At 41.1% G+C, this 24,357-nt stretch overlaps 1 protein-coding gene across 1 annotated transcript in view; it reads left to right on the plus strand.

The window, feature by feature from the left end:
* The window catches only part of LOC150084031 (O-acyltransferase like protein-like), a 74,014-nt gene that overhangs the window by 19,041 nt on the left and 30,616 nt on the right, over positions 1-24,357 (plus strand). The window contains exons 3-7 of the mRNA XM_090375866.1: positions 2,266-2,380; positions 2,747-2,840; positions 8,305-8,390; positions 11,881-12,045; positions 23,969-24,062. Of these exons, the coding sequence (XP_090231992.1) occupies positions 2,266-2,380; positions 2,747-2,840; positions 8,305-8,390; positions 11,881-12,045; positions 23,969-24,062 (554 nt within the window). The remainder of the gene's footprint in view (positions 1-2,265; positions 2,381-2,746; positions 2,841-8,304; positions 8,391-11,880; positions 12,046-23,968; positions 24,063-24,357) is intronic.

Genomic DNA, 24,357 nt, shown 5'->3' on the forward strand with positions numbered 1-24,357 from the left:
CACGCATACACACTACTCGGACTCCCTCCAGTCACTGTCTGGCAGAGTAGAGGTAGCAAGATTATACACTAGCTGATTCGGAAGCCTCCTAGAGAGTTACCAATAGATTCGGTCCAGTGTACTAACTAGCGGCCGGCCTGCGAACACCGTTTTAGAGCTGTACCCTCGAAATGTAAGGAAGATTGGATCTCGCCACGATGTTCATCATAACCTCAAAAGTCATCAATCATACTGCATGATGGAAGAGATAGGGAAGGGTTGACAATGTTTAGTCTTCAGAGCACTTAGCTCTGAAGACTAAACTTGGGTTCCACCACTTCAAGCCTAAAATAAGCAAAGTGGTGGTATTGCATTGGTTGATGTGAGGTGTCTACCAACTATTATTGCCTGGTAACACAGAGGGGAGCCATTCCTCCATGTGGTGTGGGCGCCAAACCTCGACCCCTGCTCACGTTGGTTCACACCAGAGTGTTCACCCACAGTGCTTGTGCATGAAGGTTATGCTGAGGATTATAACGCTCCTACCATACAGGTCTTTTTTGCAGAGATCCTGCACAAAGTCAGCTTATCAAATGGAGATAGACGGAAGTCTAGGTGTCACCTTAGACATAATAATAATAATAATAATAACAATCCTACCATCGTGACGGTGCAAGCAGAACATTTGGCTGTTACAGACCGTCCGGACGTCGTCGAAATTGGGTCCACGTAACTTGAATGTCACCCGAATATCAGTTCCCTCAGCGATTTAGACTCCCAGGTTGCAAGTACAGCTCGTCTGGCATATATGAGAGGATGGTTGTGACAATCTCAAGGAGCAGTTTGCAAACAATGCAGCATCCTGTGGACTTTGACGAAGGTTCAAAGTAGTTTAAGTATGAATGATATATACACGATTTCTCACTACGGTCGACAGCACACCTTTGAACCTAGGAAAGTTTATCAAAGGAGATGTGCTCGAAAGATCGAAAAATGAAGGGGCAAAGTGAAAACGAAATCCTTCCAACCGCTTCTGTAATCAGGAGAAAAACATTTAAAGACATGTTTCGGGAATTATTTTTGCCTCATCGGCAGGCAGACTGGCATCCAAAGTGAAATATTTGGATAATTCGAGAAATGCGAAACATATAAAAAATTAGTTGAAGCAGCTTATGGCCATTAATATAATACTACCATCGGCTGAGATTGAGTAACTCAGTCACGTTCTTGGACTTAAAAGATTTGATGGTCCATTGCTAATGAAGCGTAATTTTTAAACGACGAAATTGTTAGCTGGATCTGCAACCACATAGTTCATCGTAAGGGGACACCTTAAGAGGATTTGTGATTTCTGCTCTCCTACAACAACATAAAAATCGGAGAATTCTTTTTAACCAAAAGCTCCCAATTCTACCACATATAGACCACCTGCAAATAAAGTTCTGCTGACTTCGATGGATGCTTAAGCAACAATTATCACATGTCCATCACCAAGATGTTGGTTGCAGATGCATTTAGACCTTTGTATATCCGGTAATTTTCCGTGATGCTAAAGTCTAGATTTCGACTGCTACGACGCATCAGATAGGCATTTTCCGCAGGGTGGATTCTGGCTGTTGAGGGGAGTGAAAAGGGAAAATTTCGGCTTCTCCCTGCAACAAGGACCACCCAGATGCGATAGCTCTTAACATCAGACATGTCACTGCCATAATTCAGGACAGAAAACTCGTCGTTGCTCTCAAAATGATAGTTGGCATTATTTCAGAACTAGACTTCTGGGCTAACTGCGGATGGATGATCCCTCCCAGTACCAAGCCTTACGGACATCCCAGTCCTAAGCCATACGGACATCCGAGTCCCTCAGGCCACCTCAAACCGGTTCAAGTTATCTCCATCGACTTCCTTTTCTGACCCACGTCACAGGACATGAAAACCTGCTCCTGAGGATCTCTCCATCACTCCAGTATGCCAACCTTACTGCGGGTGCTCAGATTACTGTCTTTTACTATAAAAGGACTTCTCCCTAGAAAATAGTATTACTTGGCAAGACGCTAAAGTATACATATTTCCATACGTAAACATGGGTGTTGTGTTATATCTCTGTTATATACACAAGGCGTGTGCCTTGTGTATATAACAGAGAGATCGTCTCCTTCTACTTTTCAACCCCTTTTTGTGATTAGTGCTGTTAGTTCATAGTCCTAATTAAACGGCTGGGTAGTGTACTATTGTCCATTTTGTAAATCTTAGCAACACCCTGGATTTTTGTTTGTTTTCTATTTGCAGGTGCTGGAATTGGTGAAACGTACAATAAATATATTGTATGGGCGTAAACATCGAATAGGATTATGTCTCCCTTCTCCCTGTTCACAGATGGATGTTCAGAAAATAGGAAACAGAGGTAAGTCGTTTCTTGGTAATATATCCATTCCTGAAGAATTGCTGACACGCACAAATTAATTAAACAGGTCGACTGAAAGTCGAAGAGATACACAAGAATTTGATTTGAATTCTTCAGAAGGATACAAAGTGTCTTTGAGGAGAAATGATTCGTTTTCCTTTCAGACACTAGTTTTTAACCCCGTTAAGCCAATGAATAGACCGTTGGTTGCACAAAATTTACAAAATATGACTCCTTATATCCTCAATTGCCTCAATGTATATTATAAAAACACAATTGATTTTTAAAGTGAATTTATGTATTGACTTTAATACTCTCTGTGTTCCTTTATTGTCAGTCTTAATAATAATTTTCATTTCTGAACAGCCATCAAGCTCCTCAATGAATCCTTGAATGTAACGGTACCTCACTGCCTCGTAGATGAACCAGTCAAAGTAGAAATTGTACATATCATCTTCCTGTAAGTGAAGCTCACTCTCTGTTAATAGTTTCTGATATACATTATATTCTCAAAAGTATCTGGACAAACCTCGGATTTGGGACATATGACCTATATCTGCCATCCACGGATTCGTGCCCTTCATGCCAGAAATAAGCAGATCAGCGAAATCCAAAAGATGACTGATTGATTCATTGATTGATTATTGTGTCGTTTTACGCGCATCAGATACTTAGGCATTAATGAGCCGTATATAATGTGTTTGTAAATTTCGTGTGTTCTGTGGTCAATTTGCTGTTTGCTGGACGAAAACCCCGAGTGTCCGGGAGGAAAAACCGCTTCCTGGCCTGAGACTGATTAACTCAGCCACGTTGTGAAACATGCCAATAAAAACATCCCGCGTCATTGAGAAGATTCAAACTCATCCAGACATTGCCGGGAGGATGCCGATTCCACCCAGAGCCATACGCATGATGATCCAAAAAAAAAAAAAAAAACTGGAAGCACTAACTTTAGTGATCTGTTTGAAGACATGCGTGTGCAAATGGTTCACGAGTCTGCCCAAATCACGGACCTTAACTCAATGAACACCTTTCGGATGAAGTGAAATGTCGGCTTTGGAGAGGGTAATGAGCCAGCAATTAGCAGCTGAATTTAAATGGAGTACTGGAAGAGGAACATTTGATCCAAAACACTCTGTTAACAGTGTCTAAGCGGATACATCCACCATCTTCGCCACACTGGATATAAAATACGCGAGTTCGATTCTTTTCAATGACGAGAGGAATTTTTGTATAATTTTTTATTTTTACTCCTGGGATTTTAGTAGTCGGTTCATTATGGCAAGGTTTCTCCTCTAATTGGAGTTTCTCGTCCAGCAAAATAAAGAAACGATCAGCGAGCACTTAATTTATGGACCTAACACACGGGTGGGTAAAATTGTTCTGGATAACCCAAATCTGACAAAATTTTATCTTATCAAACATTGGTTTGGAGTGTACCGAAATGGGTATAAAATACAATTACGATAGGAAAATTAGTTAATCACTATTGCATGAATGAACGGTTCCTTGAAAGATGCAGGTGCTCGGTTACTTTTGTCAATATAATCCATGTTATCCTCAAAAAAGCATTTGGACAACATTCACGTGGAATAAAATAATTTTATTATTTAAAGATTAATAATATTTAACTCCATTACCCTCCGATGTAGTCGCTGCGATAGGAGTCGAAGTATGGTCTTCTAATTGGCATCCCAATTCCAGTTTGTCCATACGTGTTAAATTGAGATCAGGAGTCTGGGACATCGAGTCTAACTGAGAACTTTGATATCCTCAAATCTTGTAGTACAAGCATGAGTTTTTCTTGTTGGTGTAGGAAGGATTTAGTTCCACAGAATTACCAGAGCACACGTATAACTGAAGTATTCAAAATGTCAGAATACGCATTGTGGCTCTGAGGATATTTTCATCATGATCAAAGATTCCTGTCCGAAGCATAAATGTAACGGCCCAAATAAAAGCAGCTGCCCCTGCTGAAAGTTGCTCTTGGGACGATATGCTGAAGTCAGAAACATCTTCTAAGCATTATACAAATCGAATTGGTTGCAACACTTGAAAGCAATGCAAAAGAGGCCTAATCAGTTGATAGGGTGTGATTCCCTTTTACCAGACTACAAATGACCGCTAATTGTATTTAAAGATTCTATTCTATTCCAGCATTGGAACATAGACTTCAGGTTTTGTTGAGCCATCTTTAGTGATGATGTAACCAACGTCTTCGAGAATCCGGAAATTCTATCGCTAAACCTTCCTGATTAACAGATCATGGTTTTACTTTGGTTTTTCAACGTCGGCTACTGTAAACCTTCGAAGCTTCCAATGGTTACTTATGTGTTGTGTTTGTGGGTGTGCGTTTATCCGCGAGGCCACACCAATTTCAATTTCATTGATAACAAGACTATGAGGGTCTGTGGTTAAAGACCCAACAAAAGACTATCTCGGAAGAAGAGCATCCTAAATAGGTGTAAGCATGGATTTGTGAGGGAAAATTTTCCATGACAAATTTAGTTAATTTCTTTAACGGTATTACAAAGCAGTTGAACACAACAAACAATCCCTCGTGGGTAGCACGGTTGGTAGGATGGAAATGACCTGAGTTCGAGTCTTGTCTATGACGGGAGGAATATTTATGGGATTTTCACTTCGTAGCTGAGTTAGTTGGTGTCAGGCGAGGGTAGCATGGTTTTTCGCCTGGAAACTCGGATTTGTCGAAGAGCAAACAGAAAATCGACCTTAGAACACACGCGATTTACGGAAAATTGCGTGTGTTCAACATGGCCTTAGTGCCGATTCTCTTTAAACCTTACTGCTACTACTTTCACCTTATAAGGTTCTTCATAAGAGCTTACTGTATAAATCAGAGCAGGTCGAAATAACACGGAAGATCCATCGTTGGATTTGGATGGATGAAGGACGGGAGACAGAGAGTAGGCATAAATGTCAATTACTCCCAAAGAGAAGATGAACTCTTCAATATGTAGATTTCCCAAAGAATTAAGTAATTTCGCTAGAAATACGGAGTCATTCAAATGTGAAGAAACCGAAAGTTTCGTTATTGGCAAATGAATGCCGATAAATGCAAATAGCTTCAAAGGAAGATTACACTGGCTGCGGAGTGCAGCAATCTGAAGCCAGAATGGGGAAAACGTGTAACGTTTTGGAATAAAACTCATCGTTGGTGCAGGATTAATATGAGCAGCGTTGTAAGAGACAAAATACATAACTGGCTTCTGTAAAGCATCCATTTCGATGGTGTTTAATGTCTGGAAAGAGGGGTTCTTCCACATTTGAAAGGTATAAATGTGTCAGAAAAACGATACAACAACATCAAAGCCATCGTACTTTAACAATTGTACGTTAAAATAGAACATCCAGTGTGCAGCAAATAACATCTGAATTCAACGAAGGCCAGAACTACCTTATTTTTAACCGGTCAGGGAATTGAAGAAATTCGGTATTAGCAAAAGCTGCGAAAGCCACTTTCGAATAGGAAACAGAACGGAGAAAACCAAAAAAATCCACTTGCAGTGGTGCCGAGAATGTCGTGATACGACAGTGGAAGAAAGTTTTGTGTTTTGCACTGAAAGACACACACGCTCTCTACACATTCCACGCACTGATGGACTGACACTCCACACGTTACAACTTCATGTGCCAAAACATTATGATCCCCTACCTAATGGCGTGTTGCAAAACCTTTCGCCTTGATAACAGCTTGAACTCAGTGTGGCATTCAGGATCAGGTGGAGAGAAGGACATCCTGGACTACAGCAAGAGAGTTAAGCACTGGCGTGGACTGGCGAACGCTGAGTTCTTCCCACTGATGGACAGACACTCCTCTACACACTCTCTGCCTACCATCAGGTAGACCCAGGCTTAACTCCTCGTGCCAGGGATGGGCACCAGGTGGTAATTGCCCAATGGACTATCACCTGGTGGCACAGTAGCCTGTTTCACTTTACAACACATTACTCACACTTACTCTATCGGGTCATTATGAGAACATGGTATTATATTCTAAATTGGTGGAGATGGATGTATGTCCAGGTGCCACTCTTCGACAGTTAAATACATACATACATACATTGATGGTAGGTAGAAATGGGAATGTTTTGTTGGCACGGACTGTATCCGTTGATACTTGTTGGAAGTCGTTTGTCATCTAGGGTGTACCTGAATTCTATGTCATCCACTGCACCCTGAAACGTTTCAGTTTTATCTCGAAGACGAAGACCACTTTATGGATGACAGTGCAACAGCACATCGTGCAAGAATGGTTCGGATAACTTGACACGGATTTCCGACATCTTTCCTGGACCCCACCTTCACCTGACTCAATCCCATTGAGAATGTGTGGAATATACTGGACAAAGCTATTCGGGAACGAAGTCCTTTTCCTCAAATTTTGTTGTAGTTACGCGATATTTTGTTGGAAGAATTGTTACAATTAACACTTGATAGAATCCATGCCGCGTTTCACTTGCTGTTATTCAAAAAAAGGCTGCCCGCTTGTTACTGAATAAAGGTTCGTATTTTGTTTGGCCAGCGTATGTATCAACAACAAAGATTCATTGAAATTGGCAATGATTTTGCTTCATTGTTTTTACATGGAAAGTTACACTTCGGTCATTTGGAAATTTTCAAAACTAGATCATGAAAAAAATTGTCTCTGCTAAACCTAGAAGGGGAATTTCGACTGTCTTCATTCCAGAATACTAGGTGCGATCATAAAAACACGGTGACTGAACTATAATTTGGAAAATGATGAAGCTTAACGGAGATTATGATGGATCACCTTCGAAGTAGTCTTCTTGACACTGTGTACAGCAGTTCCAACGCTTCTGCAACTTCCGAAAGCAGTTCTGATTGGCTTCTTTTACAATTCTAAAAGTTTCAGTTTCGCATTTTAAATAATTTCCTTAAACCTCGCAAAGACGGCGGACCACAGTAATTGAATGATTTGATTCGCAAGAAAATCCTTAAATGGAAAGCGTCAAGTGTACATGGCCAATACCATGAATGCTTACGCCAATTTCACATCTTCATCCCTGGTTGAACAAATGAATAATTTGTTCAACCAGGGATAAAAATTTTGACTACCTACTTCGCGAATGACTAAACGTCAATCAATCTGAACCAGAGGACGAATGCGAACGATTAAATTATTGGTTTTTTTGGTTGAAGTGTGGCTATATTTGAAGAATAAACTGACCACTTTTCAATTTGAGAACCACTGAAAATCCTTTGAAGGACACATGGAACTTTCCTTGAAAGTTGTAAAATACTGTCATATAAGTCACAGTGATTTATATCTTCCCAAATGGACTGCTGCATGAATCTTTCCATAGTGTAATAATCTGGAACTTTTATACGCCTGTGTAGTCTGTGCGTAGTGATACCAGATTAACAATAACCAGACACTTTCATGTTTTGAATCTAGAAAGTTCCGAATGCTGTCTAGAAATTAGTTGAATATATGGCTCTTATTGAAAAAGATCTCATATTTCAACTACAACTTTCTGTCGATTACATTCCCTCAAAATAGTCTCCGACTTTCTATAAAACTTGAAGCTAAATACCCACTTGTTAAAATGCCTCAGAGTTCCAAGATCGTGGTATGTGACTTTGTCCTCCATGCTATCGCTTGAACTCAGTTCGCCAGATTATCTCCTTCTGGTCATATCAAGAAACATGAAGCAAATGAGTATAGCATTCTTTGTTTCAAAGAATGGTCCACCTTTAGATCTTTAAGCCTCAAATGCAACATATGAAGGCTTGGGTTTCCTTCTATTCTAGATCATTTGTATTTGCCCAAATGTTTATTAGTTCTTACTCAAGTTTTGAAACCATTGCATGCCTAGAATTTTCATAGATGGTTTAATCTGAATTAAACAATAATAGTAATTGATTATTCCATTTCGTAGATCTGTAGTAGGCATTCTCATTGCCTTGGCTATGGTAGGAACTGTGGTTGATCTACGTAAGAACAAGAAGGATTCAGGAGATCAAGGTGAGTTTGTTTCTTTCATCTTGTGTATTTGGATAAAAAACTGATGACCACCACCCATCTTTAATTGTTATTCTTAAAGAAAAATACAAGTAGTTACTTCATTAGATTATGAACACTGAGATGGCACGCATCTGTCTAATATTATTGCGTGTGCCAAGCACCTTTGATACGCATCATGGCTTCATTTCTGCATTGAACCTTTCAAGGAATACAATTATTTCACATTCATTTACAAAATATTACAGGATCGTCCTGCATAAAAAGTAGGATCATCAACATCCATAATTACTTATTACCCTATTATGGATATTGGTGATGATAATAAACTAGAAAATCCTGGTTCTCGTTAGAAATTGAAGTCTTGGGCTATGCAACAGTCAATATTACATAAATAGAGGGATCACATGATGTGCGATGTGTGCAGAAAAGCTATATAAAGTTGTGCAACCTGAAGAGCACCCAAATCAGTTCATCAATACAGGAAGAGGAACTCAGATCTGTGAAGCATCCTACAGGGAATATTCTACGGGAGAAGGACAATATTACAGAAGCCACTGATCTTGGACCCCACCCAAAAAATACAGCTGCGTTGCTGCCAGGAAGGTGAGGGATGAATGAAGACTGAAAGCAAGTCATGTGGTCCGAGGAGCTCTCGATTTACTCTTTTTATCGTCGATGTAAGAATGCACGTCTGGAAGAAACCATATTAAGCAACGAAACTATCCAGTTGTGTACCAATAATAGAGGCTGTTGAAGGAAGTGTAACAGTGTGGAGCAAGCTTTCATTGCCTCAATCGTTCTCTAATGCCATTTGGTGTGCGCTGTGAATGAAACAGCATATTGAATATTGTTGAGATCAGAAACTTATAGCAGCTTTGGACAGCGGTATTTTTGAGATTATGATGGAAACATTCAGAGTCCCAAAATTTCGTGAAGAGTTGTTTGAGGTACATGAGATAGACTTCAAGTATCTTCACCCCTGAATTTCATCCGTCTGGGTGTCTGTTGAATGGACTGGAAAGGCGTATTCGTCAGCACGTTCCTCTTCCCTTGTCACTCGAAGAATTTGTAGGACAGGTTTGTTATGTGATTTGACTAATACTTCTCGTGCCACTTTTCATCACTTTGCTAAATCCATGTCAGTTAATGTCGGTGTAGCGATCCAAAGCACTATTAACTGATGGTCCCAATAAAGTGGCCAAGCAATGTACAGCAACCATTCTGAAAAAGATGATAGGTGTTTCGCGTGATTAGTGAGTATCTGTTAAGAATTATACTGGTGTGCAGAACTTAAGGAGCAACACTATTTCTATAGATTACAACCCCAAAATCTTTACTTTAGGTACTCTTTACTAATTAGAGTATATTCAATCTCAGAAGCGATTCTGGACGTCAGCTAATTTGACGTAAGCTTGGCCCACGGTATCACCCTGCAAACATCACTGAAAAGGATCGATATGGCGGTCGAGATGTTCTCTTCTGGAGAGGCGTTATCTTAGATGGAAATACACAACTCAGATACTTGAAGATGGTACTGTAACCGGTGCACATTACTGTACTGAGGTAATCCTTCCCCGTGTGCGTCTGCTCGGAGGTGCCATTGGCCTCGAGTTCGTGTTTATGGATGATAATGCCACACCTCATCACACTGCAGCTGTTGATATGCTTTTGGAAAGTGAGGACATTGTTCCTATGGATTGGCCCGCCCGTTCCACTGATCCAAATCCCATTGACCACACACACGGGACACCCTAGGAAGACGCCTAGCGGCACGAACGCACCCACCAGAAAATGTTGACCAGCTGAAGATGGCGCTCACAGAGGAATGGACGATGTTTCCAAAAGAACCTATGAACAACACTGTTCTAAGTATGGACAGGCGGTGCAAAGCCTAAATCGACATTAGGAGTGGCAACATCTACTGTGGACCACCTCTTCGCTTTGTTTCATCTTTCGCAGTGATGCATCTGTAACATGGCAGCCAGTGCTATGTTGCCATTTTTGAATAAAGTCCCTCTGTGCCGTTTTGTTTCCGGTGTTGTGTTTGTGTTCTTTCCTTCATCATTTTTATACCTCACGAGGATCCTTTGGTATGCTTTTCCCATATCCAGGCCACTTCTATGAGAACAACAAGTGAGTTCCTGACTGGTCCTTAAATTTAGCATACCAGTGGAGTATTAACATTATAATGGGTAAATTATACAAAGAAGCGGAATTTTTCAGTGTCTGCCAAACAAAAGTATACGTTTTCCAGTTTTCCAGTATTCATACCTTATCCGTTGCCAAAATGTCCAACTTTACCGAAATCCCACTTTTACCACTGTGGCATGCAATTCATTCCAATTATCTATATAACCTTCTAGAATGTAGACTTCATGAGTCAGCCTTTTGTTTCTCTCCAAAAGTTTGTTTTTGTCCTCCCTGGTTTATTGCCTGATTCATACATTGCCTGCTACCATGACTCAACAGAATTGCAGACATAAGAAATTCTCCCTTCTTGCGATATTTTTCCATGATGATCTTGTATTTCTGGAACAAGTGATCAATTCGATAATTTTTAAAATAATTTGTACAAATATATTTATGTTTTAAGTCATGAAAGTATAAAAGCTGAGAGCTAGTTAGTCACATCAATTTTTATACCTAAGAGACATGCTATGGTTCTGGTCCATCGGACTTTATTTCAGAATATATTTGGTTTCCCTTAGTCCTCAATCACCCAGTAAGATAATATACTGTAGAACCTGAGAATTCTGCATTGAAATCGCCAGTCGCGTGCTGGAAATTGGGGAGCGTTGCCATGATATCAAACAATTGAGTATCTGTCGATTCTCCCAGCTCAATGTTTCTCTAGGCATCAACTCAAGGTTGTCAGAAACTCAATCTGGCCTTACAATACGCAGAATTATAATCATAGATAGTTCCATAACCAAAATCCACCACACAGAAAGTAATCACTTTTGGCAAGGGTGAGGTGATATACCATACTCGTCAGGCCCGAAAATGCACTTCCATTCCTCAAATGTCCAAGTTCTGGAAACACAGCACCGCTGTAAATGTGTCTGACCACTGACTATTGAGAAAAACTATTTCAAAAAATTGCACTGATCACGATAATCAAGCTGTCTGCTAAACCTCCTGAGTGGTGCTGCTGCAAATTTAGGAGAAATCTGATGTGACAACACTTCTGACCATTCACTGTCTTCTTAAGCATCTGAATCATGTTTCACACAGTGGTCTCTGTGAAGCTGAGAGCGTCTGAATTTCATCAAAGAGTAATTCCCATAATGTGGCGCTTAATACTTTTCCACATTCCAACTCACTTTACTCTACACCACTTGATCTTCTGTCAGACAATTTATACATATTCTGCACTCTAATGTTTTGCAAATTCTTAGCTCATCAATATTTTACATTTCTTGTGAAGATCAACTTCTCTTTTAACGCAATTATATTTCTTACACTAAATCTTTTCTTCCTTTATTTTTAGGCTCTCTTGGTCTAATTTTATCAACCTTCTCCATCTTCAAAAATGTGGATAAATTATTGAGCGAGCCCTCAGAAAAATACTCTTTCCTACATGGAATGAGGTTCATCAGCATATGCTGGATAATATATACACACACCGGTGTATTTTTAAGAGCAGATCCTACAAGTAAGTCGTTTGGTAGTAATTTATAAATATTATTTTTTACACGATAATTTTTTTTCTGCTCTTCACGATAGAGATTAGGCTTTTCAAATTTTAATTAAACTGTATTTTTTTTTCGAATTTCAATAAAATACTGGTTTTCAATTATCCGCACAGATGGAATTGAGGTCCCAAGAAAGTAGCAAGAACCATGGCATTATTCGTATTTCATTATTTGGCCAGTTGCCATAGTATATTGAGTTATTAAAGGCTCCCCCATAAAAGAATGTTCTCAAAAATATTCGGCCACTCCATGACTCAGGAGTGTCAAAATAGTTTCAGGTATTCCAGCATTATCAAGGACTAGTGTGGTATTAAGGACCAGGTGGACAGAAGGACATTCTCGATTACAGCAAGGGAGTTAAGCACTGGTGTAGACTGGCGAATGCTGAGTTCTGCTTCATACCACAAATGTTCCAAGGGATTGATGGCTGGGGAATTTGGCAACCAGGAAAGTGCACGAAAAGCATAGACATGATCCTCGAATCATTCCTGGATTTGTAACATGGGATTTTGTATTGTTGATAGAGTCCAGAGATATCTGGATTCTATCAATGATATTTGGGCACATGGTCACCAAGATGGGTAAAACTTGTTATGAAACAATTCCGAGAACATATGAACATGTGTTGTGTCTTATGTACGGTGGCAACTGGAAGTTAGTTCAACTCAGCCATGTAAACTGTGATGAATACAGAACTCTGTAAAATGGCCACATATGGGTGTTATTTCTGCAAAGTCTATGTCTTGTTCTGTTTTTCTTTTTTTTTTTGGTCCACTTAGCTACTAAGAAACAGCCATCATGGTGATCGCTGTTCCCTATTATCCGTCCACACCACGCGGGGACAGGACACAAGATTACGCGTACTGTCAAATGAAAGTGACAAGTAAGAATCCCATACCACTCAGTTGCAATAAGCAGTCTAGTCGTTGGAGAAATCAGAAGTTAGTATATCTGATATATTTTCACTTCACTGAGGAGCCGAAAAAGCTACATTTGCACAGGAGCAACAGCATAAGCACCTTCCAACAATGCTGAGGTAGGATGTAGTAGTGTGGATGTGTTCAATGGAGATGAGAAGACCCAGTGATGTCCATAAAAACAATCTTAAAACCATGATACTACCGCCGTCGGCCTGCTTTCATCCAATGTAGTGTGTCTCTAGCTTTGAACCTGCTCACCGTTGAATATGCACTCATCCATTGTCATAATAGAGCTAAAACCTTGATTCCTTTCACCAGATGACTCTTTTCCAATTGTTCAATGTCCACGAATGCTGCTGATGTCACTACTGCACGGGGAAATGTTAATAATGGTCGAACAACATGGGGTACATGGACATGGACATACCATTCTAAGAGACACTCCTAGAATGGCATGCTCAGAAACGTTTCTCTGTGCTCCCTACTTGAGACTGTCGTTAATTAAGGGATAATTAGCAGACCTAAGGGATAATTAGAATGTCCCATACAGCACATTCCAACAGCCGATCACTTTGACTTCCTACCTATGGTGATTTCTCCTGTCCAGGCACGTTGGGTGGATGTATATTCCTTCGGACCATTTCTATCGCACCTGCACCATCAACATCTGACAATGCATCAGGTTACAGAGATCGGTTAGGTCTTTCTGTTAGGTGCTCGTAGAATTCGTTGAACTTGGGGTGTACCGAAAGTTATTTTTCTTCTTACGAATAAATACTACAGAGAAAAAAAATTTATTTCCGTTTACTATAGACAGTATTTTCTTAAATTCATTTTGATCCTTTTGAATTATGAAAATTAGAATCACAGCAAACAAGTATCTTTGATCCTCACAGCATTGAAAAGTATCACTTCAAAGTTACCAAAAGCAGTTGACCTTTCAGTTTTGAGTTTAAATGAAAAAATATACTTTTAATTCGGAAATCAAATTGTACACATCTTTAATTTCGAACTTTTCGCAGATGCTGCAAAAGATAATAAGTGTTTAAGCAATCATGAAGAGTATTCCCATGTTAGAGAATACTCTTCGTAGTCTAAAAAACCCATAAATTTACCATTCGTGCCACTGTCGAACCTGACATTTGATTGGGTGATGTCGGCCTTCATAGCAGTCGATCAATCAAACAGCGAATTTATGATTACGAATGACTTGAGTCTGGACGTAATTCTTATTAATATCAGCAATCGTTCTGAGAACATAAAAAAATGGGCAATGTTGAATTTGAATGACTTTTTAAAAAGAGCTGTTATTCAAATCAATAATACCAACAGTTCGTGTCTTTCCAGAGTGCTATCTGTTGGTACTTGGGCCAACAGGACAATGCTAAAATGTGCAGACAGGTGAGAGAGGATGCATCTAGTACGCAAATTACCAGGGCTACTTATTTACATGAAATCGCAGGAGTTGCTTTAGGAAGTTGTGGTTTGGCTGAAGTTGAGCTGTTTCAGTGAGCGATTCCCGATTTCCAAATTGTCATTTCTGCTGAGTGCGGATTTTAAGTGGCTTATTGGGGGCCCATTGCAAATAAACAGATATTTCTTCTAAATCACGATGGCCATTATGATCTTGTGCGATCTTTGAAAGCTCTATTTGGCAGTGATTATTATTGTCCCCTCTGCCTTAAAGTTCTTACAAAACCTGATGATCCAAAGACGATGTTTCTATTGTTTATTTTGACACAGAAACAGTCTTTCTAAATGGTGGACACGTGGCCATGCTCTACGTTGCTTCCTTTGGCAACCTGGAACGCATGTACTGGGGCTGAAATTGCATGGCTGAGTTTTTGGATGAACTTCTGGGTGTCCGAGAGACCATGAAACGAGGCAGGGATGGCTGAAAACTTCGACACGTTGAGCCAAAATATATGAATGTATGCGTAGTCACTCACAACCTTTGTGGTTTTGAGGGATACTTCGTGCTATCGTATATTTTCTCAAAACATATGGTACCACAAACTATCTATGAAGGGTCGAAGATTTTGAGCATTTTTTGACAACGTTAAACATAGTCTTCTTGGACTCTTATTGAATTCTAGCCATTCCGCTCCGAAAACTGCCATCAATGTTAGAGATACCTGGGGTCAATAAGGAATTCTTCCCTCACGAATTCCACAAGATCGATACTTTAGATTATGTGGGTGCTTATGACCGATCAAAAATATTTTAAGTCAGAATTCATGAGTGAAGAAACCCAAGCAGAATTCGTATTATGGTACCAAGAGAAGTCATGAGGGACTTACAACCTGAAGGGAGCTTTTGGCTTATGCCATAGATGACGTTAGGTTATTGCGAGATTCCTGCAATAAGTTTCGTTCTCTCTTTATAGTGATGTCGCAAGTGGATACATACTGTCAAGACATTACTATCGCTGGTGCAGGTAGCAGGATCTTTCCCAGAAACCTTTTAGAACCAAACACAATGGCGATCCTACCACCTGGCGGATACATAGGAAATAACACACTGAGTAGGAATGCGTTGGCTTGGCTTTCATGGCTCGAACAACACCCTCGATCACAGAGTGGGGAACTTAGGGTAGAACCTTTTATATTACATGGGGTTTTTGGTAATACTGCCTACGAGTTTTACAGCTGCTACTATCAAGGGTGCAGGACGTTTTTTCGATCTAATACTATACAGACAAACAGAAACAAACCAATGAGATCCCTATATGCTGAAATCATGGACTGTAAGGCCTTCATTAAGTCTCAAGGCTATGAATTGGTTTCTGTATGGGAATGCCAATTTGACTGCCAACAGAAAAATGACCCAGCCATGAAAGAGTTTGTTACAGCTTTCACAATGTGCGAATCGATTACTCCACGTAGTGCTCTCAGAGGCAGTAGAGTTGATTGTTTTAAACTTTACCACCAGGTGGCGGATAACGAGGTGCTTCATTATGTGGATTTATGTTCGTTGTAACCATGGGTTTGTAAATATGGCGTATTTCCTCGTGGTCACCCTAAAGTCATTTTAGCGACTTTGAATATAGTCACAATGCATACTTTGGTATCATCCATGCAAGGATGACCACGCCCGAGAAGCAATTCTTGCCCATCCTCCCAAAAAGCTCCAATGGCAAGCTAGTGTTCCCACTATGTGTTGCTTGTGCTGAGCAGATGTCGCCCACGTGAAACCACGAGGATCGGAGTTTTTTGGGGATCTGGTGCGTGCATGCCCGAGTTTTACCTGGCAGTTGAGAGCGGTTATAAAATTAATGAAATCTATGAAGTTTGGCATTTCAAAGAGAGCCATAAATCATGTTTGGTGGCTACATAGACACCTTGAAAATCAAACAGCAGCCATCGGGATGGCACAAGGGGTTTGACTCAGACGGGTACGTCTTCGGTTTTAAAAGTGAAGAAGGTATCACTATGGACAGGCATGAAATAAAGGCGAACCCTGCAAAGTATGCCCTTACTAAAATTTGTTTGAATTCATTATGAGGACGGCTCGCAATGAGAACCAATCGGGTGAGCACAAAAGTATGTAACAATAACAAAAACATTGTGGTGCTTTTAATGGATGACACTAAAAATCATACACGAGTCCATGTTAGTGTCGTAGAAAATAATGCAAGTTGCATTCACACTGATCGAGGGAACAGAGCAACCTTACTGTTGGGGAATGCAGTCATTTGCTCCTTCATTGCTTCCTATGACCGGATGAAGCTCTACAAGGCTATGGCCTCTCTATGCCATCGCCTTTTCATATTGTGATACTGGCAGCATTGTGTACACCCAAAAGTCCAACCATCGGTCACTCGCTGGGAGAACTCACAGACAAACTAGGGGGCAATCATATTATCGAGTTCGCTTCAACGGTTCCCATATCTTACTCCTTCTGCACCCAGAGGGATGAAACGGTGACCCTCAATGCCAAAAACGCGAAGCTGGACATTATGACAGCTGCAGCGAAAGGCGAACATGTCGATGTTTCTGTCGAAGTATCGTTTCCGTCTGGAGAGCAAATGCACTTCTCATTTACTTGAGTCCTCAGTAACAAAAATGTTTGAATTTACATTAGCCAAACATATGGCTGGACACGATACACGCACTTACCGTTATGGATATTTCCAAGACACCCAATGAAAGCTAACCACCTAAACATCAAACTATCAACATTAGAAAATCCCAGTGAAATTCCCATGTTTTTGACACTAAGCAGACTTCAGTGGCTTCCCTGGTGACGTCTCCTTTTTCCGGATGTTGGCGAGGGTACCCGGGCACGCAACTTCGCATCCTCTCCCCCGATCATCACGTTCGTGACGGCGCACGGGGGGATCGTGGAACCCTCCCACCCGTCCGTAGCCGAGTGGGCAGGAGCGGGAGTGCAGTAGCACACGCTCTTTGAGTAGACTGGGGTTCAAGCCCCTGACTGCTGAATACGGTTGATCTGCCAACCCGCACTGGACCAGCGTGGCAGATTATGGTCCATTTCCCTCAACATGAATTGTTGAGGAGGCTTCCATCCTGCAGTGGGTTGATAATGGCTGCACTTTACTTTCCTGAAATCATAAAGAAGGTTGCTGACCTAGAACCCCAACTTCTCTTAAGGCTGTACAATTGCTGCCTGGAGGCTGGCTACTTCCCTATGGAGTGGAGAACAGCAAATGTCAAATTAATTCTCAAAGCCCCAAGCAAAAATCCGGCACTCTCGGAATCATATCGACCCATAGCGCTCCTAACAGTTTTAATTAAGCTATATGAACGGCTCCTTCATAGACGGATACAACACTAATACTCCACTGCCAACCTTGAGGCAAAAAACCAATTCGGATTCAAGCCAGGTCACTCGACTGTCGATGCGATGAGAAACCTACTGATATCAGTGAATGATTGCCAACAGAAGTACTTTCTCGCTATTGCAGTGGATTTTGCCGGGGCGTTCGACTCACTTTGGTGGCCGAGCGTCCTGGGCAGGCTCAGAATGGCACAGGTCCCAAACAACCTTTATAATAATATCAAAAGCTACCTCTCACACCGAAAAATAGAAGTGAAAGTACCATACCAACAGATCAGCAGGAACATCCACAGGGGGTGCCCCCAGGGTTCCGTGCTCGGTCCACTGCTGTGGAATATAGTATTTGATGATTTTCTGAACACCAGCCTTGGGGAGGTGGTAACCCAAGCATTTGCGGATGATTTAATTCTCACTGTGACGGCAGATAATAGGACACAACTTGAGATTCGAGCAAATCAAGCTCTGTATACTCTACAGCGGTGGGCTACGGAGAATTTTCTACAGATCTCGCCTGCCAAAACGACTTCCATCTTGCTTAAGGGAACATTGGACAGAAGGAGGCCACCGCAAATTAAAATAAATTGCGCTACAATCAACTTCGCCCAACAAATGAAATACCTCGGGATCATTTTTGACAGCAAGCTCACATTCCAACCGCATCTCAGGCAACTCAGGACGAAGATTAGGAACTACTCAGGCCTGATTGCGCGAGTCTCACGCAAGGACTGGGGACTGAGTAAACAAACCATGTTGCTATACTACAAGACTACTTTTCTCCAAGCGATCACATACGGTGCACCAATATGGTACCATAGAACCAGACTGACCACCAACAAAAGAATACTGGACTCAACACAACGAACAATATTGCTCAAAACAACCCGAGCCTGCAATACTGTGAGCACGGAGGCGCTCCAGGTTCTTACTGGATCCTTACCCCTGGATCTCGAAGTGATCAGATGCGGACTAGCATACTACATATCAAAAGGAATCTCTGTGACCTACTCTGGCTTTACGATTGAACCCACACACAATATAAAAATGGAAAAGGCTCGGCTCTTGGCACACTTAAAACAGGAATGGCAAAACAGGTGGACAGACTCAACCAAAGGAGAGGTGACACGACGCTTCATACCTGATGTAGACAGGTTTTTCCCAAAACTACCTGTATGGTTCCACCCAGGCCTATATGCCACCTACTTATTGACGGGTCACGGCCCCTTCAACGAGAAACTAACATCTCTGGGCCTCCTCCAAGACCCCAACTGTTCATGTGGCGAACCGGAAAGCTGGACCCACCTCATGCACGAATGTACAAACTACGAGGACCTACGTGGAAATCTAATAACAAGATTGACCTACGTGCCGCGAGGCCAGGAGCATCATCTCTTGGACACAAGCGAAGAATATAAGAACCTCACCAGATTTGCACAGGAACTCTTTGCCAGAAGAAGAACCTGTTCTGCGATCAGGAACTAAGGGCACAGTATGCCTTGTAGCAGACATTAAACTTCCACAACACCGGACTATAAGCAGCACTAGACCACCCTTCCTGATGATGGAAACAGGATCAATGGACCAGACCCATCCGGGATGCAAAAGAAACACTCCACGAGACTACCCTGGTCGTGTATATAACCCATAAATGTGACTGACCTCAACTTACCTGGATGGACACATAGCCAATGAATGACATCGGGGAACTGGTTCCGACTGCTTCGTTGGACCCATATCTTTTTCCCCACCTTGAACAGCAGATTTGCTGCCAGTGCGCCAACTGGCGACCGAACTGGGCACTCTTTCCTGGCTTTCTTTCCACTCCACTTCCCTGGCAGGGGGGGAGGTGCCTGTCCTATTGTCTCCTCCCTTCCTCGCCACCCCCATTTTTCCTTCTGGTGGAGCATGGGCATGCCCCACTGACACCTATTGGAGTCGCCTTCCCTATTGACTCCATATTTCTGTCTCTCCCCCCCAGTCTTCAGTCTCCCTCCCCTACTCTATCTGTACACAAGCGATTGCCCTACACGTCCAAATTTAATCATGTCCAAATTACTGTTTGCCAATAGTTTCGGCCTTTCAAATCCTAGCGCTCTTAACGCCCCCCCCCCCCACGCGAAAGATCAAAAATTTTTTTTTTTTTTTTATTTGATCCTAGCCACTGAAATCTCAGGAAATTAGGTGGCAGGACCTGCCAGAGTAATTAATTATAATGCTGATATACCTGGCCTGCCTCCACGGGGCTGAGTGTGGACAACGTTGGGCCTCAGCAGGGGTCCAGCGGCTAAATGGCCAGAAGAACAACGGTACATAGCACTATACATATACAATATTCACACACTTTTAAATCTCTGGCCTTTCCAGTGAACTGGCACACCTACAGTGAAAGGAACGCGGAGATGGGGGAAATCCCTGGTGCCGCTTGACACTAAATACACTCTACACTCCACTCTACACACCCGTCACGAAGTGATGGGCATGCTTAGAGTTGGGGGAAGTCACACACCCCTTTCGTTGTTATGAAGGGTTCTTTTTAAAAAGTCAGCAAAAAAACAATGCTTCCAAAACATCTTTTCTGAGAGAAATTCTCACAACCTTTTTTTTTTCAAAATGGGAACAACACATCTTTTTGTCTGGAGACATCACCTTCTGTTTTTATCATTGCTATCCCTCCCTCTTGCACCTCCACAGGCACGTGAACACACATAAATATGGGGTACAGACTCGCGCGCAACACAATGATGAACCATCCGTTTACAGCTATGATCAGCGGAGCAACACAGAGTGGGAAGAAAACATTTGTGTTGTCTCTGTGGTAATCATCCCCGAATTCGATCCAAGAGTAAACAATTTACTCGGCTTAGACGATCTCATTAGCCAGGCAAAAGATAGTGTCCGAAATATTTATAAAGGGATCGCACCATAGAAATCTGAGTATGATAATTTATTAACACAAAACTTATTCTTTCAAAGCACTCAGTTCTGCAATTTGAGTTTGAATTCCCAGTACTTGGTTGTTTTTAAAAATCCACGTGACTTACGACAAATCTAGCAACCCAAGTGTTCCCCGGTAGGTCACGTGTTCTCGTTGATATAAAGACGCTACACGTGATCCGCATTCCTATTTGCTGTATGACTTTTGTCAGGATACTGATGATAGACAATGGCTGCACATACATGTGCTGCCAAGGGCCTTTAAAACAAGGCAGGAATTAATGCATCAGCAAGGAGGCGCGTTGTTCTCCCTGTTAGCAATCCTCATCGAACCACTCATTACAAGTTTGATTAGAAGATGAGCAAATCTTTCCTCAAATTCCTGCTTGTAACTGCACCACCAAAACAAAAACAACTGCTATCTTTAGATGAGCAGATGTCAGCTATCTTAAAAAGGCAAGATTTGCAGCCAGAAAGTTAAAATGTATCTTCAGATTCTGCAGTCTTATTTTGGGCCTGGACGCCAATGCGGCAAAACATATGTCTTCTACGACACCACCCAACACCGAAGCCATTGTGTCGATACCACGCTCCGTATCATTACCCAACTTTCCCTCTGATGAGGAACAAAAGCTGGAGGCCATAGAGGAGAAGTGATGCAAGTTTTTTTACATTCTTTAACATAGAAATGCATCTACATCTATGAGTTACGAAAAAATACAGTGGAGTCCACATGCTATAGATTTGGGATGTTGAATTAACAATTTGTTATAAGTCCATTTCTTGCTCTTCTTGCTAAGGAACTCTGCAATGTCCAGTGGTGTGGAAGCTGTCGAAATATTGTCTTTTTTTGTTTTTTCCCAGGTAAATACACACCCAGTTCGTGCCTGGCATATGCGTAAAGTCAGTATTGATGACGAGTAAGGCTGGTTTTCTCTGCATTCTTGATGGCAATTCGTCTCAGGCACAGATGCCAATCATAAGTTTTCCCGATTTGCTGTCGCCTTCTAAAACTGTCAGGATCTACTCAGTGTTCATATCTATGAGAACTGCTCTGTCTTTAGTCACAGAAAGAATGTTTTCGAATTCGGCATACAAGATCACTGTTATGTTTTTGGGAAGTGGCTCCGCGAATTTCATTTCAAGACAGACGCTCCATGACGTTTTCAGCTGATGTGTTCAGCAACTGCATTTTGATCTGGTGTTAAATCAAAGGTGTGAAAAGCTTGTTGCCTTCTGTATACTCGAAGAGGGATACGTCGTTTCCACTTCTTTAGGGCTGTTAAAAGTGACAGGTAGGACCTACCTAGTATAATGTCTGTTCTTATAATTGGGTGTAAGCGGTATGATCAGATACTGGACGCCATCAGTATTCAGAAGCAAATAGCACAGGTTGTAGTGGGCAAAATTAAATGGACTGGTTTTGAAAGGAGCCATTGAAACTATCACTGAACACAATACCTACAATCAGACAGGCGGGGATCTGCCCTAGATATGTATTGTCTCTAGTAGAATCGGACATAGCTTTAAGAACTAAGAAGTAAGTATCGTTAACTCTGTTAATGGGGTAAACAAGTGGATGCTTTTCAAGTACACTCATGTGGGCCAGATGTATGTTGGGATTAAGGTTAATGTTACGCACAAAAGGGAGGCTTCTCATATCTGTATCTTTGCTGTATAGCCAAGAGATACAGGCAGAACTCAGGAGAGCTACGAACCATTTTCAGATGGAGTGTTAGGTTGTTAACAATATATTTGGCCTTGTGGCACGAATCTAGTCTGAGCCGTTCTAGTACCTCTACCATCATGTTTTCCGAAAAATACTTCATATGCTGATGCATGCCACTGTCAGTTTGAGAAAACATCTGTGACACTTCAAAAGCATTGTCTTTTACGAACAGTTCTGTACTGAGCTGTGAGTTTTTAGCTCTTTGGTCAAAGTTCAAAAGCGTTTCTAAATAAGCTCTACAGGTGTAGGTGTCACTGTTCGGGTTTATGAGTTTATTCTGAATGAAAAGGTTGACATGGCTAATCAGGGAGTGGAAAACGTTATTGACAATGCCCTAATTCGATTGCAGTTCTTTACCGTTGCTTTGGGTTAACTGTACTTTGAGTCGCAAATCAGTTTTTCCCAGGTCCAGATCTTTTTCTGAAGTTCCCGGAACGGAAAACTATCGGCCCCGGTGTGTTCACTGATGCTAAAGGCAGGAATGTGACATAGGAAGACCGCTCGATGCAGATATTGATAGCTAGTTGGGCGCACAAATCTAATTCTGATATCATCATCTGCATTATTTAAAAATATCCTGATATTTTCGGCACTTACCTACGTTCTGACTGCGCACTTTTTGCTTTATGGCTTGTCCCACTCCAGAAGCTCAATTTATAAATGACTGTTTCGCAGGTGCTCCCGAAATAATATCATCCAGCATATTACGACCTTCTGACAGCATTTGGTGACCAATGAACTTAGCTGTGGGTTTCAGAAGAGGAGAAAGAAATGTGAAAGCTGAATGGAATATACAGCCTAGTCCCTGTCCTCTATGGATCGGCGCTTCTGAAAAGTAGGGACTTCCTTCCACCTGCACAGTGTTGTATTCCAAGTAAGCGGAAAAAATTTCTCTCATAGTTTGTAGGATTTCGGAGACACTACTGTAATTACCATAAGTAATTTTATACTCGCGAACATCACAAATCGAAGGCCCTATAAACACAACCCTCCTATCATTGTTGTGGGAAACATAATTTTACCTTTATGTATCCATTTTGCATTGTGCACACCTTTGAAAGTTCTGTATTTGTCAACAACTCTTGGCTTTAGATTTAGGGATCAGCTCTAGAATTTCAGCCGTTTGGAAAACCATATGCAGCTCACTGTCGTTCTTAAGGTTAATTGTGAATCTCAACCTGAATTCTATTTCTACTACTTTCAGCTCTAAATTGGTACTAAGATTACACATATGGTCGATCAATTTGGATGAATTTTCGTACTATTTGGTTTTGTAAGCTGTATCTAAAGAAAGATAAGAGAACTCGTCAGGGAGTTATTTTAACACATTCAGAATGAGCACTTCCTTCCTTGCATCATCATGCCGTTTTAATAATAATAATATTACTGAATTACTATTTCATTAAGTAATTAGAATTTTTTTAAAAAAATTCAGTCCTCATTTCATACGTAATGATAACTGAAAACGCAGCAGTAAATTTTAATTTTTTTTTTCTTTGATAGAGAACTCATTCAGATTGAACAAATGGTTTAATGACATCTCCAAGTACAGCCTGTTTAATGGATACATCATCGTAGACACATTCTTCTTTATTACGTAAGTAAAGGTTTTATAAAAACAGATTTGTGTTTAACATCAATCAATGTTTTCCAGTTCTTTAATATAGATATTTCTGATAGTGTCGTCACTACCTTTCAGAAAGAATTGTCGAGCGTTTGCAATTTTCAAGAAATCTAACCAATAGAAATCCATCTAACCATCCTCATGGAATGACGCGACTCCCAATGGATGAAATTCTATATTTGGCTATTTTAGAGAGACATATCGAGCGCAAATGTCTTTAAAATGAGTGAAAAACAATTCAAGCTACTCTTCTCGTTCCTGGAAGAGT

The sequence above is a fragment of the Mastigoproctus giganteus genome, chromosome 6, assembly GCF_048544385.1.
Source record: "Mastigoproctus giganteus isolate SK-2022 chromosome 6, ASM4854438v1, whole genome shotgun sequence".
NCBI classification, from domain to species: domain Eukaryota; kingdom Metazoa; phylum Arthropoda; class Arachnida; order Uropygi; family Thelyphonidae; genus Mastigoproctus; species Mastigoproctus giganteus.